Source organism: Cherax quadricarinatus, chromosome 5 (genome assembly GCF_038502225.1).
Source record: "Cherax quadricarinatus isolate ZL_2023a chromosome 5, ASM3850222v1, whole genome shotgun sequence".
NCBI classification, from domain to species: domain Eukaryota; kingdom Metazoa; phylum Arthropoda; class Malacostraca; order Decapoda; family Parastacidae; genus Cherax; species Cherax quadricarinatus.
The window spans coordinates 44,246,797-44,267,783 of NC_091296.1; the positions used below are offsets into that span (position 1 = coordinate 44,246,797).

The following is a 20,987-nucleotide window of genomic DNA, read 5'->3' on the forward strand; positions in this document are numbered from 1 at the left end:
TGAATATACTGAATGTTGAAGACAGAGTAAAACAACTGAAACTAAATAAAGTTTATAAAATTGCTCACAGTGTCCAGAATATCTTGCTGCCAATTTTGTCAAGGTTGGGAACCGGAGCAATCATAGTACTAGGGGGAGAGAGCACAACTTTGTAGTACCCACAGTTAGTGGTCGGGCTTCAAACACCTTTTATTGTACAACAGTAAAGAAATGGAACAGACTGACCGCACATGTCAAAGCCAGTCATAGCATGAACCAGTTCAAGAAGAGTGCCAAAAGGTGCCTGATGAATGTAGCTACAGAAAGGGAGGGGAATGATTTTTTTTTTTTTTAGCTCACACACGTGTAATTTTACCGTATTCCTAATAATGACCCTCGTGTAGTAATCTTAATGACCCTCGTGTAGTAGATAGTCTTAATGACCCTAGTGTAGTAATCTTAATGACCCTCGTGTAGTAGATAGTCTTAATGACCCTAGTGTAGTAGATAGTCTTAATGACCCTAGTGTAGTAATCTTAATGACCCTCGTGTAGTAGATAGTCTTAATGACCCTCGTGTAGTAATCTTAATGACCCTCGTGTAGTAGATAGTCTTAATGACCCTAGTGTAGTAGATAGTCTTAATGACCCTCGTGTTAGATAGTCTTTTTAGCATGATAATAAGATGTTAGCTCCGTTATAGAATAATAATAAGATATTATAACCTTTATATTATAATAATAAGGTAAAAGGACCCCCAGATTATTTACACATATGCTGCTATGTATGATAATCTATGTAACTGTACTTGTGTATACCGGAACAAACTTACTGATATTTGTTCACTAGTGTGTTATCCCAAGTTAAAGCTTTTTAATTTATTTTTTATGTGCTTATAACATCTCCGTCTCCTCAACACCTTTGTAAAAGATTTTTTGTGTATGTTAATACACCAAAAGTGTGAATAAAAATTATTATTTCTCCAAAAAGTATAATAAAGTTTTGTATTTGTAGTCGCTGACAACAACATTCAAACCTCCTCCTGGGTCGCCTTACTTCAAGGTTAGTGCAATATTTTACTAGTTTACCCTTATTAACCTGCTGTATTACCCCTGCGGGGTTACCACTTCCTCTGTAACATAATAATAATGCTCACTTGACATTATTAGTTCATTAATGTTATTAATAAGAGTTCAGTGACCTGTTATAAGAGACGTGTGGGGAGTTATCCAGCTCCTTAAATATTTATATCACTCTTATATACGATCAGTAATGATGTACATTATACAAACATTGTAGAAGTGTATAATGTAAAACATTGTAGAGATATGTAACATTACTGATTTTACTAATTTAACGTGAATTCAAGGCTGGGTAAATGTTTCCTGTACAGCCTACTTTAAATATTATTTGTTGCTCCTTAATATTCTAGAATATTACAAAAAAAAAAATCAGTGACACGTAAATGAAGGTTTTATTTGTATTATTTATCAGGAAGGTTTAATAACCCAGGATAAACCAACAAAGCCACTGACATCGGTCTATCAGCTTTATTTACATTGAGGTTCTTTGATCCTCTTACCCAGGATGTGACCCATAACACCCAGGATGTGACCCACAACACCCAGGATGTGACCCACAACACTCACCTAACACCCAGGATGTGACCCATAACACTCACCTAACACCCAGGATGTGACTCACAACACTCACCTAACACCCAGGATGTGACCCATAACACTCACCTAACACCCAGGATGTGACTCACAACACTCGCTTAACACCCAGGATGTGACCCACAACACTCACCTAACACCCAGGATGTGACCCATAACACTCACCTAACACCCAGGATGTGACCCATAACACTCACCTAACACCCAGGATGTGACCCATAACACTCACCTAACACCCAGGATGTGACCCATAACACTCACCTAACACCCAGGATGTGACTCACAACACTCGCCTAACACCCAGGATGTGACCCACAACACTCGCCTAACACCCAGGATGTGACCCATAACACTCACCTAACACCCAGGATGTGACCCATAACACTCACCTAACACCCAGGATGTGACCCATAACACTCACCTAACACCCAGGATGTGACCCATAACACTCACCTAACACCCAGGATGTGACCCATAACACTCACCTAACACCCAGGATGTGACTCACAACACTCGCCTAACACCCAGGATGTGACCCACAACACTCACCTAACACCCAGGATGTGACCCATAACACTCACCTAACACCCAGGATGTGACCCACAACACTCACCTAACACCCAGGATGTGACCCATAACACTCACCTAACACTTGTGTACCTAATTATTGATGCACATACTGGCATGACATTATGTACACCTGTCATGAGCACCTGTTTGTTGTACCTGTTTGTTGTACCTGCTTGTTGTACCTACTTGTTGTACCTACTTGTTGTTAGGTAAGACACATATGCAACAGTTAGGTATCTTTATTTCGAAACGTTTCGCCTACACAGTAGGCTTCTTCAGTCGAGTACAGACAAGTTGATAGAAGCAGAAGATACTTGAAGACGATGTAATCAGTCCATCACCCTTAAAGTTTTGAGGTGGTCAGTCCCTCAGTCTCAAAACTTTAAGGGTGATGGACTGATTACATCGTCTTCAAGTATCTTCTGCTTCTATCAACTTGTCTGTACTCGACTGAAGAAGCCTACTGTGTAGGCGAAACGTTTCGAAATAAAGATACCTAACTGTTGCATATGTGTCTTACCTAACAATCTGTCGGTATTTTATACCATTTTAATGTTCACCTACTTGTTGTACCTGCTTGTTGTACTTGATTGTTGTACCTGCTTGTTGTACCTGATTGTTGTACCTGCTTGTTGTACCTACTTGTTGTACCCTCTTGCTGTACCTGCTTGCTGTACCTGCTTGCTGTACCGGCTTGCTGTACTTGCTTGCTGTAACTGCTTGTACCTGCTTGCTGTACCTGATTGTTGTACCTGATTGTTGTACCTGCTTGCTATAGCTGATTGTTGTACCTACTTGCTATAGCTGATTGTTGTACCTGCTTGCTGTACATGCATGTACCTGATTGTTGTACCAGCTTGCTGTACTTGCTTGTTGTACCTGCTTGCTGTACCTGATTGTTGTACCTGCTTGCTATAGCTGATTGTTGTACCTGCTTACTGTACCTGATAGTTGTATCTGCTTGCTTTACCTACTTGTTGTACCTGCTTGTTGTACCTGATTGTTGTACCTGCTTGCTGTACCTGCTTGCTGTACCTGCTTGTTGTTCCTGCTTTATGTACCTACTTGTACCTGCTTGCTGTACCCTCTTGCTGCACCTGCTTGCTGTACCTGCTTGCTGTACTTGTTGTACCTGCTTGATGTACCTACTTGCTGTACCTGCTTGTTGTAATTGATTGTTGTACCTGCTTGCTGTACCTGATTGTTGTACTTGCTTGCTGTACCTGCTTGCTGTACCTGCTTGATGTACCTACTTGTTGTACCTGCTTGTTGTAATTGATTGTTGTACCTGCTTGCTGTACCTGATTGTTGTACCTGCTTGCTGTACCTGCTTGTTGTACATGCTTGCTGTACCTGCTTGTTATACCTGATTGTTTTACCTGCTTGATATAGCTGATTGTTGTACCTGCTTGCTGTACCTGATTGTTGTACCAGCTTGCTGTACTTGCTTGTTGTACCTGCTTGATGTACCTGCTTGATGTACCTACTTGTTGTACCTGATTGTTGTACCAGCTTGCTGTACTTGCTTGTTGTACCTGCTTGATGTACCTGCTTATTGTACCTGCTTGATGTACCTGCTTGATGTACCTACTTGTTGTACCTGCTTGCTGTACCTACTTGTTATACCTGCTTGCTGTACCTACTTGTTGTACCCGCTTGCTGTACCTACTTGTTGTACCCGCTTGCTGTACTGCTCACTTAGGCTACAGCCCTATACAAGAATCCAACCTAAGTGGCCTAGACCAGACTCAGGTCTATGTTTTATTTTGTGTTGTTTAGTCTCTTATGAAAATAACCTATTTAGGTTATTCTTGGTTAAATTTAAGGTTATATAATAAATATATATATATATATATATATATATATATATATATATATATATATATATATATATATATATATATATATATATATATCTCAACACTGTTCCTGGATAATGATGGAAATGAAAGTGCTTGAAATGTTGCTGTTTATCTCTGAGGTTATATTGCATATCAAGTATATAATGCATGTGATAATATCATTACTTTACAAATATAAACAGAAAATTTTGCCCAAAAATAATTCATGAGGAATCGTTAAAATGTTTTCTGTACACCAGCAATGATGCAACAGTGCCACAGCTGGTTCTGAGGGAAACAGTAGTGTCACAGCTGGTGCAATTTCCTGCACTGTTGTCATTTTATGACAGGCACAACAGTGTCATATCTAGTGCAGCGATAGCAGCTGCCTATGGCAGGAAACAGTGAAATGGTAGAGAATGTTTTCTGAAGTTCAAAAGTATAAAATTTGATGGAAAAGGTTTGGAATTACACAGGTCCAAATGTAGCGGTCTGGGCACAACATTGGCAATTTTGGCCACTAGGAGTGCTGTTTTAAGCCAATTTCATTGCTCTGTTTGACAAAATTTTTAGCTATTTTGCTAGTACATGTATGTCTTTAGTTCTGTTTATTGAGCACCAGAAACTGCCCATTCAGCTATGAGAACTACCCTATAAAGTGCACACATCAGCAATTTGGCCAGTTTTACACAAAATTAAAAAATGTAATTAAAAAAATTGAAAATAAACAGTGTAGGCACTAAACCAACATTTCCTCAGTTCATTAATCACATCTCCAGGCCTCTTTCCTTCCATTTTGAATCGGCAAATATCTAATATTTCTGCTATGTTAAGCGTAATTTCAAGCTACTTCCAGTCTTGAACTCAACCAAAATTATCTCTGTTTCAGAAGTATATCTTCCATAAAACCATAAAAAGTACCCTAGAAAGCACTTTATAGTGCTATTTTGAACCAGACACAAGGTCAGAGTTTTGCTTTTCTCATGCATTAAGTACGGCAGGATTTTTTTTTCATGTCGTGCACACTCGTCGCACAGACCCATTCGCTTCGCTTGTATCTAGGCCAAAATTTACCACTCACTGCTTAATATGATCAATGTGAGGGACCCTGGCATCGATAATGTAGATCTATGTGATGGCCACTTGGAGGGTTAATAGGCTTGCATTTTATACTTATGTGACAAAACTTCCGTGTGAGTCTGCTCTATACCAGCTTATTACAGTTTTCAGGTAGTACAGTGGAACCTCAAAAATCTAACTTAATCCGTTCCAGGAGCTAGTTCTAAATTCGAAAAGTCTGAAATTCGAAGCAATATATCCCATAAGAAATAATGGCAATACAATTAATCCGTTCCAGAAACCCAAAAATATTCACACAAAAAATACATTTTATAGAGATTAATTAGAGTTTTACATACAACAAATACTATAGTTTTTAATTATGTATAGTAATACATATAAAATAACAATTTTACTTACCTTTATTGAAGATTGGTGATGGCATCTGGAAGATAGGGAGGAGGAGAGAGGGAGTTGGGGCTAGTGTTTGGAAGGAGAATCCCCCTCCATGAGGACTTCAGGTAAAGCCCTCTCTGGGGTTACTTCCCTTCTCTGTCTTTTAATGCCACTAGGACCAGCTTGCGAGTCACTGGACCCCTGTCTCACAAAATAACTGTCCACAGTCCTCTGTTTCTGGCACCTCTTTAACATTTCCCTAAAATGGGACATGGTTCTGTCACTGAACTTGTTGCAAAGATGGCTTGTTTCAGCTTGCTCAGGGTGGTACTTCTGCACAAACATTTGGACATCATTCCACTTGGCACAAATCTCCTTAATCTTTGAAGAAGGCACCTCATCCACTCCCTATATTAACACCTTTTGCAACATCAGCTTCCTTGATTTGTCCTTTCTTTGACAGGATAGAACCAATGGTCGACTTGTTTTTCCCATACATCCTGGCAAGCTCAACAAGTCTCACACCACTCTCATACTTCTGTATTATTTCCTTCTTCACATCTATGGTGTTTCTCACTTTCTTTACCACAGGGGTACCACTAGCAAGTTTCTTTGGGCCCATGGCAGCTTATTTCACAGTCCCACAAACACTAAACACAACGAAATAATCGTAAAATGCGTGAATGAGAGCGCAGGTTAGTGTTCACTCAAGCATAAACAAAGCTAGACTGCTCACGGCGCCTGCGCGGGGACGCAGACAGAGTGGGCGGCAGACAGGTCCCGTACCCGGCGGTTCGAACATGGGTGCATTCGATAATAGGGACACAGTTTGTCCAAAAAAAATGGTCCTATTCTCGAAACGTTCGATATGTGATACGTTCGATTTTTGAGGTTCCACTGTACTATAAATTTATAAAATACAGTGGACCCCTGGTTCGCGAAGTCATTGGCATCTGATAAATCCGGTATCCGAAGCATTATATCGCAAAAAATTTGCCTCTGTTCCCGTTACAAAACCCGGTATGCGATACGATTCGTACGAGACGTGTCCACGTGTGGCCTGAACTGCCCCGTGTGTGCCAGTGTTTACAAGCCAGCCGGTGTGCGCACATCTAAGGATACATTCGGTACATTCCATATTATCCATATTATCACTGTTTTTGGTGCTTGTTTCTGCAAAATAAGTCGCCATGGGCCCCAAGAAAACTTCTAGTGCCAACCCATCGAGACCAAGGGTGCTAATGACTATTGAAATGAAGAAAGAGATAATTGCAAAGTATGAAAGTGGAGTGCGTGTGTCGGACCTGGCCAAGTTGTATAGTAAATCTCAATCAACCATCTCTACTATAGTGAGCAGGAAAACGGCAATCAAGGAGGCTGTTCTTGCAAAAGGTGCAACTGTGATTACAAAACAGCGATTCCCCTTCTAAACATTAAAAACTTTGACACTCTCCCCTCCTCCCATCCCATCAATCATCACCAGATCTTCATTAAAGGTAAGTGTCAATTATTCTATTGTGATTATTCTATTGTTATTATTGTTATTGTAATTATTCTATTGCATTAAACTTAATATGTCATGTGGTAAAAGTTTTTTTTTTTCATACTTTTGGGTGTCTTGCACGGATTAATTTGATTTCCATTATTTCTTATGGGGAAAATTGATTCGCTTTCCGATAATTTTGCTTTATGATGAGGTCTCAGGAACGGATTAAGAACGTGAACCGGGGGTCCACTGTACTGTGTAGTTCATTTGACACAGACTAATTGTTATAGGCATATTTTGCTGGTAAATTATGTATAGCTATACAGTGGAACCCTGAGTTTCGGCTGCCTCAAGCTTCAGCCGCTTTGAGTTTTGAGCCCTTTTTTTCGGCTGAATTTTGTCTCGAGTTTCACACTGTGCCCTGAGTCTCGACTGGCGTACCAGACCAGGCATCGTGAGTCAGTGTGGCTTTGTTTATTCTCGAGTAAACAGTGGTTGGGGAAGTGGTGGAGGCAGTGGTGCAGGCAGTGGTTGAGGAAGTGATGGAGTGGCAGTAGCACTGCCTCCATCACTGCCGCAGTGGCTGAGGCAGTGGTGGAGGCAGTGGTGAAGGCAGTGGTGAAGGCAGTGGTTGAGAGGGATTCCCATTCCAAACAATTATAAGTCCTCCCCCTCTCTTCCTCCCTATCTTCCAGACACCAACAAGAGTCTTCAATAAAGGTGATTTTAAATGTTTATTTAAATATTTATCTATTTCATTTCTCATTTATGTACTACAGTGGTCCCCCGCTTTTCGTAGTTCCCGGCAATCGTAAATTTCTCAAATCATAGGGGTATTTTCGTATAAACATGGTCTTGGTTTTCATAGGTTGACTCGCGAGTTGTAGTTCGTCTGGGACGCGTACCCACGGCGTGAGCCGGGGCGGCAGCCAGTCTGGCATTGTTTACCAGTGAGCGAAGGTCCTCTCACGTGCTCCAGCGAAATATTTCATAATATTCCATTTATTTTAGTGCTTGCAAGTACTAAATAATCTACCATGGCTCCAAAGAAAGCTCCTAGTGCCAAGCCTGTGGTAAAGAAGGTGAGAAATACGATTGAATTTAAGAAAACCATCATTGAACAATATGAAAGTGGTACAAGTGTGGCCGAACTGTCCAGGATGTATAAGAAACCCTACACAACCTTATGTTCCATAGTGGCCAAGAAAAAGGAAATCAAGGATGCTGTTGTTGCAAAGGGAGTAACTATGCTGACAAAAATGAGATCACCAGTACTGGAAGAGGTTGAGAAGTTATTATTGGTGTGGATAAATGAGAAGCAATTAGCAGGAGATACTCTTATGACTTCGATTATTTGTGAAAAGGCTAGGCAGTTGCATGAAGATTTGGTAAAGAAATTGCCTGCAAATAGTGGTGATGTGAGTGAATTTAAGACCAGCAATGGCTGGTTTGAGAGATTTAAGAACCGTATACACAGTGTGGTAAAGCATGGTGAGGCTGCCAGTTCGGACCACAAGGCGGCTGAAAAATATGTGCATGAATTCCAGGAGTACATAGAGGCTGAAGGACTGAAACCTGAACAAGTATTCAATTGTGACGAAACAGGCGAAGAGCTCACCACTGAGGAGCTGCAAGAGCTTCAGCAGGAAGAGCAACACATCACAGCTCAGAATCTTGCTGCAGAGGAGGAGGAAGAGAGATGGAAGAAGGTGCCTTCTTCAGAAATTAAAGAGATTTTTACTATGTGGGGTAAGATGGAAAGCTTTATGGAGAAACATCACCCTAACAAGGTTGTTGCAAGCCAGGTTGGCAACATGTACAGTGATAAAGTCTTGGGCCATTTTAGGGAAGTGTTAAAGAGATGCCAGAAACAGAGCTCTCTCCACAGTTATTTTGTGAGACAGGACTCCAGTGACTCTCAAGGTGGTCCTAGTGGCATTAAGAAACAGAGAAGAGAAGCAACCCCAGAAAAGCAAATGGTACCTGAGGTGTTGATGGAAGGGGATTCAACTTCCAAACTATAAACAATCCACTCTCTCTCCTCCTCCAGTCTCCCATACACTAAGAAGAATCTCCAATAAAGGTAAGTGTCATGCTGTTAATGTTTCATTCATCATTTCCCATTGTATTGTTTATGTACTACATGTATATTTCATGTAAAAAAATTTTTTGTTTTAATACTTCTGGGTGTCAGGAATGGATTAATTGTATTTACATTATTTCTTATGGGGAAAATTGATTCGTAAATCGTAAATTTGGTTTATAGTAACGGCTCCAAGAACGGATTAATTACGAAAAACAAGGGACCACTGTATATGTATTTATATGTGTATGTAAAACTAAAACTGAAGGAGGGGTGTTAATGTTGCAGTAAATGGGAATAGTATATAGTTTTCCATGGATATTGGAGCCTATAGTAGTTTACGAGATTTCTTGCATGAAGGCAAGTTGTTGAGTGTGCTACTAGTATTTCTTCTTCTCAGTTTTGCAGGTTACATCATTAATTATAGATGGGATCTTGTGATGATGAGTCTGATATAGAGCCTGGCTCAGAGGCTGGAGAGAGTGCTGAACAACAACATATCTCCGAGAGAACACTTAGCTCCAGTGAGGGTGAAGATCACCAGGAGAGAAATAACAATAATAATGCTTCAACACTTCCAGACACCACACCCCAGGCAAAGCCAACAGGTAATTTGAAAATATTTTATTCAACAACAAATTTAAGAAGTGTCAAAATACAGTGTACAGGTGCTCTTCAACATAAGATGGGGGTTAAGTTCTGAGGAACCCATCTTAAGTTGAAAATATTGTATGTTGAATGTGAATATATGATAAATATGCAAATAAATAACTACTGTCACTGAATAAGTAAATAAACAAATAATTGCTGTAAATACTAGTATTGAAAAGTAAATAAGCAAATACAAATTTATCCTATTAATAATATACAGTACTTTACAAATTTTGATGACTACTGAATGTACGTCACTATTGCATCATCATACATTCGAGCCATCGTAAAGCGAAGAGCATCTGTGGTATTTCTAACAGTTACACAATGTATTCTTTAGTATTAAATTATTTGACCTGATAATGAGCAACTGAGAAAAAGGTAGTATTTAAGTAAATATTTTATAATTCTCCCTTAAGTTCAGTATAATATAGCTGTTGTTTTGGGTAGTTTTGAAACAAATTATTGTTTTTTTATTTCACTGGGTACCTATATACTGATGGCTCTTTGATATTATTATGCTGTTTATAAATACAGTGGACCCCCGGTTAACGATATTTTTTCATTCCAGAAGTATGTTCAGGTGCCAGTACTGACCGAATTTGTTCCCATAAGGAATATTGTGAAGTAGATTAGTCCATTTCAGACCCCCAAACATACACGTACAAACACACTTGCATAAATACAGTTACATAATTGGTCGCATTGGGAGGTGATCGTTAAGCGGGGGTCCACTGTACTTATTTTATCTCCCCCTTCTTTTTGTCTGTATGTGTCATATTTACATATACTGTGTGCATTTACAATATGTCATTCTATGATTTGCATTATTAGTTTTTCTCTTAGAAACTGTGTGTATTGTTATGGCAGTGTCATAGTAATTATATTCTTTTTTATGTGTTGTGTGTAGTTTGTGTGCATGTACTCATTTATCTGTGGTTGCAGGGGTTGAGACTTAGCTCCTGGCCCTGCCTCTTCATTGAATGCAACAGGGTCCTCCCTCTCCCTGCTCCATGAGCTTTATCATACCTCGTCTTAAAACTGAGTCTTCAGTTTCCAATTGTGTCCCATGTCTGGAACATCCTGTCTCTGTCCACCTATCTATTCCACGCAGTATTTTGTATGTCGTTATCATCTCATGAAATTCAGGGACGCCTGATTAGTAATCAAAGAAACTAGTTTCCGCAGACGCAAGTGCCTTGAATCAACACAAATCGCTGTTTCTAATACAATTAAACAAAACAAAGGCAGCTTCACTATCTCTGAAGTCTTAGCAAGAATCCTCCTGAAAACAGTAAACTCTGCCATCACATAGCCTCTCCTGTTAATACTACACAAACACATTACAGAGGTTGAACACTGAAACACGCCTTCTCTTATCCAACCTCTAATAGAAATATGTATTTGTCTAACCTATTTTTATGCTACCCAAGTAATAGCTTTTTATCCTTTTACTCATGTGCAAGTTAATTGTTCTACCATATTGTATTACTACTACAACTTATATCACTACTACTACTACCACTAGTATTACACCTCACTCTAAGCCTATATATACCCATCTGTCCATGTATTGTTTGTAACAGCTTGACAAAGCTCCTGGAGAGTGAAACGTTGCCACAGTAAAATGTCGCATTAGTTGCACTTGTGTCCTTTTACTTTACATGTTGTAGTTAATGGAGTGTGACTGTGTTGTAGTGTAGTTAATGGAGTGTGTGTTGTAGTTAACAGTGTGTGTGTGTGTTGTAGCATAGTTAACAGTGTGTGTGTGTGTTGTAACAATCCTACAATCTTAAATACGCAACAATAATGGCCTCAGTAGTTATGTACTTTATGACGAAGGGCAGTTTTAATTTTTAGCTAATTAATTATTGTGAGGATGAGTTTAGTTGGCAAAATGATGATGATCTTGATGTAGGCAGAACACACCTTGTATCAGCAGCCTCCACATTTTTCAACACACCTTCACTCTGACATTACACAGAGGATGGACTTTAGAAGGCATTTCACACTGACTTTCACTGTTTTGGTGCACCAGTGGTCACAGAAGATCAGTGGTCACAGAGGCAGGGGGACAGAGGCAGGAAGACAGAGGGAGCAACAATATTAAGTCTGTAAATTTCTTTCCCAAAGATCTCCAACATTTTACACTTTTCATGATGTTGCAATTTGTTAGTTGTTGGTGCTTGTCCAGCAACTTTTGCAACTGCAGCTGGTTTATAAGTCACAGCTGCCTTCTCTCCAAAAGCTGTACAGGGAGCAGACAATCTCACCAGTATGCTGACATGTGCACATGCAAGTGTGTGGGGGAGGTAATGATCTTACACCCTCCCTGCGATGCAGGTGTATTCATCTCAAGCTTTATTACTTGATGTCACTGTTGATAGTTTACTCACCAGGGAAAACACCTGATGTGACATGTTCACTAGTGAAGTCATGCACAGTTTTTAAAATATCAAGAGAAAGAAATTAATGAACAATTCTTCATTGGAGGGAGAGAGTATGGAGGAGGTGAACGTATTCAGATATTTGGGAGTGGACGTGTCAGCGGATGGGTCTATGAAAGATGAGGTGAATCATAGAATTGATGAGGGAAAAAGAGTGAGTGGTGCACTTAGGAGTCTGTGGAGACAAAGAACTTTGTCCTTGGAGGCAAAGAGGGGAATGTATGAGAGTATAGTTTTACCAACACTCTTATATGGGTGTGAAGCGTGGGTGATGAATGTTGCAGCGAGGAGAAGGCTGGAGGCAGTGGAGATGTCATGTCTGAGGGCAATGTGTGGTGTGAATATAATGCAGAGAATTCGTAGTTTGGAAGTTAGGAGGAGGTGCGGGATTACCAAAACTGTTGTCCAGAGGGCTGAGGAAGGGTTGTTGAGGTGGTTCGGACATGTAGAGAGAATGGAGCGAAACAGAATGACTTCAAGAGTGTATCAGTCTGTAGCGGAAGGAAGGCGGGGTAGGGGTCGGCCTAGGAAAGGTTGGAGGGAGGGGGTAAAGGAGGTTTTGTGTGCAAGGGGCTTGGACTTCCAGCAGGCATGCATGAGCGTGTTTGATAGGAGTGAATGGAGACAAATGGTTTTTAATACTTGACATGCTGTTGGAGTGTGAGCAAAGTAACATTTATGAAGGGGTTCAGGGAAACCAGTAGGCCGGGCTTGAGTCCTGGAGATGGGAAGTACAGTGCCTGCACTCTGAAGGAGGGGTGTTAATGTTGCAGTTTAAAAACTGTAGTGTAAAGCACCCTTCTGGCAAGACAGTGATGGAGTGAATGATGGTGAAAGTTTTTCTTTTTCGGGCCACCCTGCCTTGGTGGGAATCGGCCAGTGTGATAATAAAAAAATAAAATTCTTCATGATTCCATCTACGTTGAACTAATTCTGCATGATAAAGCAAATAAGTAAACGAAAAAAAAATTCTTTGAAAGTCTTTTATAACTTTGGTCTGCATCAGACATAAGAAATAGCGTTGGAGAAGAAATAAATGCAAATATCACGGTCATCGGAATACGGTTGAAAGCTTGGGAACACCATCATAACAGTAATGTAGATACACATTTACAGGGAAGAGTGAAATTGCAACAGACTGACGAATGTTTTTGGTAGCCAGGCTTAGGCTTCGTCGTAAGTACTTCTGGTAACTTCCCATACTTACAGATGATGTTCAAACTAAATGTTAAATATTCAGTCAGTTTTAAGGCCAGTTTCCTGAATACTGTTTTACTGTCTCATTATTGAGAAATATAGACTTAGATAAATAGCCTTTGTATGCAGCAGTAACTTATAAGCAGAAATAAGATAGGTACAAGAAATTCTGAACGAGTAACCTAAAGTCATAACATAAAATTTGCTAATATATACCCAGATATACTCCTGTTTACTATTTTTTAAAGACCTACTGTACAAAGGATGGATATGGAGTATACAATATACGGTTCACCATCGTCCATAGGATGGATACGAAGTACACCTACCATCCGACTTACGACCTGCTCGGCTTACGACGACTCGACTTACGACTGTGCTTTTTTATGCCTAATTTCTGGGAAATAAACAAATGTTTCTGTTGTACACAGTGTTTATCCTAAACCTTACAGTTTAAAATACAGTACTAACAGCATAAAAAGTGAAGTAAAACATGAAATACCAAAATAAAACAATAAAATAGTCATTACAGAAATGTTATTTTGATATTCAGTAGTAAAGTTCGACTTACGACCGGTTTCTCAGAACTGAACTCGGTCGTAAGTCGGATGGTAGGTGTATACAGCAAATTAGCTCCCGACACGGTAATATCTACACTGGGTAGTTTTATCAAGCTCTACCTGGAAAGAAACATCGTTTACAGTAAAAGTGGTTGCTCTACCATACTTGCGGGCAATACCTGCCATTCTACCATACTTGTGAGTAATACCTGCCATTCTACCATACTTGTGGGCAATACCTGCTATTCTACCATACTTGTGGGCAATACCTGCCATTCTACCATACTTATGGGCAATACCTGCCATTCTACCATACTTGTGGGCAATACCTGCCATTCTACCATACTTGTGGGCAATACCTGCCATTCTACCATACTTGTGGGCAATACCTGCTGTGAGAAATTGCCTGTATGAACTTCACTTACGTTCATACAAGCAATTTTTGTTAAGGATACTACAACTAAGGTAAATATTACCTACCAGTTTTTGTTGCACCACTGAGGTACGTGGGAATTAACCTTTTGACTGTTTTGGTCATATATATACGTCTTACGAGCCAGTGTTTCGGACGTATATATACTCAATAATTCTAGCGGCTTCAAATCAAGCAGGAGAAAGCTGGTAGGCCCACATGTGAGAGAATGGGCCTGTGTGGTCAGTGTGCACCACATAAAAAATCCTGCAGCACGCAGTGCATAATGAGAAAAAAAATGACCGTTTTTTTTTGGGGGGGGATTAAAACGCCGACTTTGAGGTGTATTTATCGTTGTATTCTCGTTTTCATGGTCTCACGTGATAAAATGGAAAACATATTACAGAAATAGAGATGATTTTGATTAGTTTCACGTTGAAAACGACCTTGAAATTGAGCTCAAAGTAGTGGAAATGTTCGATTTTTACCAATGTTCAAGAGTAAGCAAACCACACCACACGTCTAATACACATCAACTGGGGAGTCTAATATTCTTTCACTAGTGCATTGATATTATTTATATAATTCTTACAATATTGCAGTAGTCTGCATAACAGTAAACTTCGTATTTTTTGTATGAATAAAAAATCAAAATAGAAAGTAATTGTAATATAAGAGGGGCCTAGAGACGTGACTAATGAACAGAGGATATGTTATTTTAGTTCCAAGAATGTCTAAATTGTTTATTCTGGACCCTATTTTGAAATTGGCATCTTTTTTTAATTTGCGTGAAATTGGCCAAATTGCCAATTTCTGACCACTTTATTGGGTAGTTCAAATTGATAAATGGGCGGTTTCTTGTACTCAACTGATAGAAGAAATGGAGTTCTAAAGAAATAATTATGAGTTTGGTCAACTGGAAAAACGGAATTGGCCAAAAACAGGGCTCAAAGTCTGCAAAAATCGGCGATGTGTGTATGTCGCTGAGACCGCTAACTTTGCGGGAGAGTAATTCCGTGAGTTTTCAACCAAATTTCATACTTTTGGTGTCATTGCCATCGGGAAAAGATTCTGTATCATTTCATAAGAAAAAATAATTTTTTTTTTTCCAAAAACTTTGTGACATAGAATGACAGTTTCAGAAAGGGGCTTGCGACAGTCAAAGGATTAAGACACTCTAGGTCACAAAGTGTGTTTCTCCCTCGATACCCACAACCCTCAAAACACTCACCTCAGCCGGGACCTAAAATTAACCATTACATTTAAGAAACTAGTAGTTCTGGTAAAAATTACTTTGTTGTGGACTGTATAAATTGAGTTCGACTTGCTGAAAGACTGGGGGAGGGGGAAGTCTAATACAGTTAATGTCAAGCATATAACCACCTAACTTGAACATATGAAATTCCTGGTATTAACTTACCAAATTTTCTCTGGAGGTCAAATCAGCATTATTACACTTATTTACACTATAAAAATTTGTGCACTATGAATTTGGGAAGATTACATCAAAATTTTTCACACTGCGGCCGCGGCCTGGCGGAGTTTGTTGATAACGATTTAAATTGTTCCTTCCTCTAGGAGACAATTCCAGCCAGCTCTAGCTTGAGTGGATGCTCTCCTAGTAGGTCTTATTACAATTTCTTCCTCTTGAATTGCTTGGTTGGCACTATCTTCAATTTCACTAGTGTCACTTTCCCTTAGCTTTTCATTTGCATTTAATTGAACCCCATTTAATTCCAAGGGAATTAATTTGTTAATGATATGCAAACTTTCCTGACCATGACACAACACTTTGACATTCCTGACAACACCTTGTGCATCTGGGTATAATGTTAATACCTTGCCCAGAGGCCACAGTGTTTGATGTTGCTCAGTATCAATTAATACAATGTCACCTGGTTAGATGTTTTGTCTATTTACTACCGCTGATGCACCATAAATTTCTTTAACATCTTAAATTTATTACCTAACAAGGCTACATTATTATAATCTTTATCAATTTCCTCAGGATTATCTCTACAGATAGGTGCAGCTTCAAATTTTCGTCCACATATTAAGTGAGAAGGTGTTAATATATCTACATCAGGAGTGTCACTAATGTATGAGAGAGGACGGTTATTTATCCGATTTTCCACCTCCACTAACACAGTATGGAATTCTTCCAAATTAATTCTTTTCCTGTGAAGCACCGTCTGTAGACACCTTTTTACTGTACCTATCAGTCTTTCGTGAAACCCATCTTGCCAAGGCGCTCTGGGAGTAATAAATTTCCAGACACATCCTTGCTGGGTTAACAGAGATTGTACATCATTATTCTCCTTTAATTCCATCAAATATTGGGCACCCGCTACAAAATTAGTGGCAATATCTGAAATCATTAATCTTGGACAGGATCTTCTAGCTGCAAATTTCTGAAACAGCTGTATAAACTGTTCTGCACACAAGTCCTGAGCCACTTCTAAATGAACTGCCCTAGTGGCGGTGCAGGTAAATAAACATACATTCACTTTCAAAGGAACACCGTCTGAATTACCTGTTAACCCTTAAACTGTCCAAACAGATCTACATTCACATGCGTAGTGCACCAAAAGTAGATCTATGTTTTTTTACATATTTTCAAATATAACAAAAAAAAATGTAGATCAAAAAAAAAAAAGGCCTACATTTTTTTTACATACTTTCAAATGTTGAAAAAACGTAGATCTGTGTTTGGACAGTATAAGGGTTAAAATAACTGGACCACTATAGTCCACACCTGCTACATCAAATGGTTTTAACACTTGTACATGTTCCCTTGGCAATGGTGGAGGATCTGGGTACATATAGGTTCTGGCATCCACACAGTGACATATTACACAAGATTTAATAACCCTTTAACACTTCATCATCCTTGTAGAACCTAGAAAGTTTCCCTAATACAATTTAAAGTATCTTGTACCCCACCATGCATTACATTTTTATGGGTATTTAAAACAATCAAAGTTGTCAGATGAGTTTTTGGCAGTAAGATAAGGTGTTTACCATATTCACCCAATTCAGCATTTTGTAACCTACCTCTGCACCTGATTACATCATCATCTACATACAGCCCTAATTTATTTATTATTGAACCTTTAACACATTTCCCCTTTAATAATAATTTTTATAAATTTAAACACTAACATTGTTACATTAATTAGTTTGGGTAAGCAAGAATACCTGGTAATATCCATGGCTTATGAGGGACAAATTATTGGAGCGGTGGTCACAGTAATTTCAACAAGTGCAGTATGCGCCTTTTGTACAGGCCAATTAACCTTATTTACCAACCAGCTTGGTCCTCTAAACCGAGATGGAGTATTCACAAATTTAGCATAATTCAAGCCTCGTGACAAGAAATCAGCTGGATTCTCATCACCAAGTACAGTGGACCCCCGCATAACGATATTAATCCGTTCATGAGAGCTCATTGTTATGCGAAATTATCGTTATGCGAATGAATTTTCCCCATAAGAAATAATGGAAATCAAATTAATCCGTGCAAGACACCCAAAAGTATGAAAAAAATTTTTTTACCACATAAAATATACATTTTCCTACACACAAAGAGAAGGATACATGCACAATAGTAGAGTAGTACATGCACAGTATATATTGTGGATGTACTACTCTACTAAATGAAGAATAAATGACAATTACCTTTATTGAAGATGCAGCAATGACTGATGAGACACTGTGTCCTGGGAGTGCCTTTTCCTCCTGAGTACTGTAGGTCCTGTTTGGCATTTTCTTCCAGAACAGGCCTTATCACACTGTGTATGCCACTACGATTCTTAAATCTCTCAAACCAACCTTTGCTGGCTTTAAATTCACCAATATGAGCACTAGTTCCAGGCGTTTTTCCCTGTTCACCTGGGTGTTAGTCGACTGGTGTGGGTTGCATCCTGGGAGACAAGATTAAGGACCCCAATGGAAATAAGTTAGACAGTCTTCGATGACACACTTTTTTGGGTTATCCTGGGTGGCTAACCCTCTGGGGTTAATTGTTTCTTGGTAGTCTCAATAAGCCACACCAACAACGATGCTACAGCAGCAGCAGCAGCAGCTGACAGTGCTACAGCAGCAGCAGCTGACAGTGCTACAGCAGCAGCAGCAGCAGCTGACAGTGCTACAGCAGCAGCAGCAGCAGCTGACAGTGCTACAGCAGCAGCAGCAGCAGCTGACAGTGCTACAGCAGCAGCAGCAGCAGCTGACAGTGCTACAGCAGCAGCAGCAGCAGCTGACAGTGCTACAGCAGCAGCAGACGATGCTACAGCAGCAGCAGACGGTACTACAGCAGCAGCAGACGGTACTACAGCAGCAGCAGCAGCAGACGGTACTACAGCAGCAGCAGCAGCAGACGGTACTACAGCAGCAGCAGCAGCTGACAGTGCTACAGCAGCAGCAGCAGCTGACAGTGCTACAGCAGCAGCAGACAATGCTACAGCAGCAGCAGATGGTACTACAACAGCAGCAGCAGCAGCAGATGGTACTACAACAGCAGCAGCAGCAGCAGCTGACAGTGCTACAGCAGCAGCAGACAATGCTACAGCAGCAGCAGATGGTACTACAACAGCAGCAGCAGCAGCAGCTGACGGTGGTACAGCAGCAGCAGCAGCTGACAGTGGTACAGCAGCAGCAGCAGCTAACGGTGCTACAGCATCAGCAGCAGCTGACAGTGCTACAGCAGCAGCAGCAGCTGACAGTGCAGCAGCAGCAGCAGCTGACAGTGCTACAGCAGCAGCAGACGATGCTACAGCAGCAGCAGACGATGCTACAGCAGCAGCAGACGGTGCTACAGCAGCAGCAGCAGCAGACGGTGGTACAGCAGCAGCAGCAGCAGCTGACGGTGGTACAGCAGCAGCAGCAGCTGATTGTGCTACAGCAGCAGCAGCAGCTGACAGTGCTACAGCAGCAGCAGCATCAGCAGTTGACCATGGTACCACAGTATTTCGATAATATTTCTCGCCCTTTTTACCACAGGGTTGGCACTAGAAGCTTTCTTGGGGCCCATGGTCACTTATTTTGCAGATAAAATCACCAAAAACACTGTAATAATACGAAATGTTACGATTGTATGCTTGGATGTTACCGCGGAGGCTGGCTTGTAAACAATGCCACCGGCAGAACATGTGAGGCTGGCTCAGGCCGCACATTAGACGCGTCTCGGACGAACAGCATTGAGCGGGTTTTTTAGCGGTATGCGAGGCAAAATCTTAGCAATAAAATGTATCGGTATGCGGATTTAACGTTATGTAAGGCCAACGGTATGCGGGGGTCCACTGTACAGTGGACCCCTGGTTTTTGGCCAGTGTGGAAATCGTACAATTTGGATTTCGAGCACTTATTTCGGCAAAATTTTCCCCTCGGTTTTGTACATCGGCTAGGAAATTAACGGTACCAGACATGTCCACCTGGGTCGCTCATACGTTCGTGACTCAATTTTGGTCACATTAAATGTCTTATTTTACGTTAATATAAACATTTTCATTAATCCATCTATGATATTTTCTTCAAAATTATGTAAGAAACATGTTACATAGCATATACAGATCTCCCTCAACATTCGCGAGGGTTAGGGGATCAAGAACCTCGCAAATGTTGAAAAAATCGCAAATGTTTGGTGCCTCATTTATTGTAGGGAAATATAATACAATACTCCTTCCTTAACCTATTGAACCCTGAACAATCGTAAAACACATGAAAACGTTGTAAAATATTGTGCTAGTGCCAGCCCTTTGGTAAAAGTGAGAAAAACTATAGAATTTAAGAAAGAACTCCTCCACCAAAGTGGAGGAGAATGTGCCTTCTTCAGTGATTCTACGATACTAAAGCAACACAAGTTGATAAAGGCTGTAGTGCCAGCCAGCGATAAAGTGTAGCATTAACAGTGTATCAAGTAAGTTAAGCGATTAATCGATAGAAAAAGGACACCACAAACCTAACTCCTCCAATGATGTTGGAGTTACATAGGGCGACTGACAACACCGCTGTCTCTAGTCTGCCGTTTCTGATGCCGCCTCCACCACCGCAATGTAAGGCTTATGCTCTCAGTGGCCCTTATACACCCAACAACAACATCACGGCAACACTCGTGACATACTTAATGACGTATTTTATTCATTTTAGAGTATGTCATGTTTCTGTGTTATTAATATTGTTTATTATGCCATATTAGATGAATTGTGATAGATAAATAAGCCATAGAGTTGATATTAGTGTCATATTGAAGGACTATCTTGTCCTCCACACAAACACTGCCAATGCCGCATTTCCTAAGATATGTAATGCCATATTTTAAATAAGATTGGGTGGCTGGGAATTCGTGAATGTTAGAAGCCTGCGAAAGTGGAAAACGCGAATGTTGAGGGAGACCTGTAAACATGCACTGCTTATGTGCTATCAAGTGGTAAGTTTGGGGAGGGTAAACATTACATTTTCTCTGGTCCAGTGTAAGAGAAAGCAGTGAATCTACGTCTGGCTCAGTCACTGCCCTTAATACGAGTTTGTTTACAATTCTCAGCATGAATTATTCATTACTTCTTCCTTTGTTTATGATGGCATCTAAATGTAGTTGTTAGAAACGATTAAACTCAATGAACATGGTATGTCT

The 20,987-nt window shown here is 40.2% G+C and overlaps 1 protein-coding gene across 4 annotated transcripts in view; it reads left to right on the forward strand.

Annotated features, from left to right (window-relative positions):
- The first annotated feature begins 920 nt into the window (after window positions 1-920).
- The window catches only part of LOC128685135 (myosin heavy chain, striated muscle), a 102,260-nt gene continuing 82,193 nt past the window's right edge, over window positions 921-20,987 (forward strand). For 2 of the 4 annotated variants that reach the window (XM_053771671.2, XM_070101745.1), the window contains exons 1-2: window positions 921-1,040; window positions 9,490-9,697. In XM_053771671.2, the coding sequence (XP_053627646.2) occupies window positions 9,517-9,697 (181 nt within the window). In that variant the 5' untranslated portion in view covers window positions 921-1,040; window positions 9,490-9,516. Of the gene's footprint in view, window positions 1,041-4,454; window positions 4,478-9,489; window positions 9,698-20,987 lie in introns of those variants that run through there. The other 2 variants (XM_053771672.2, XM_070101738.1) reach the window with 2 other exon arrangements.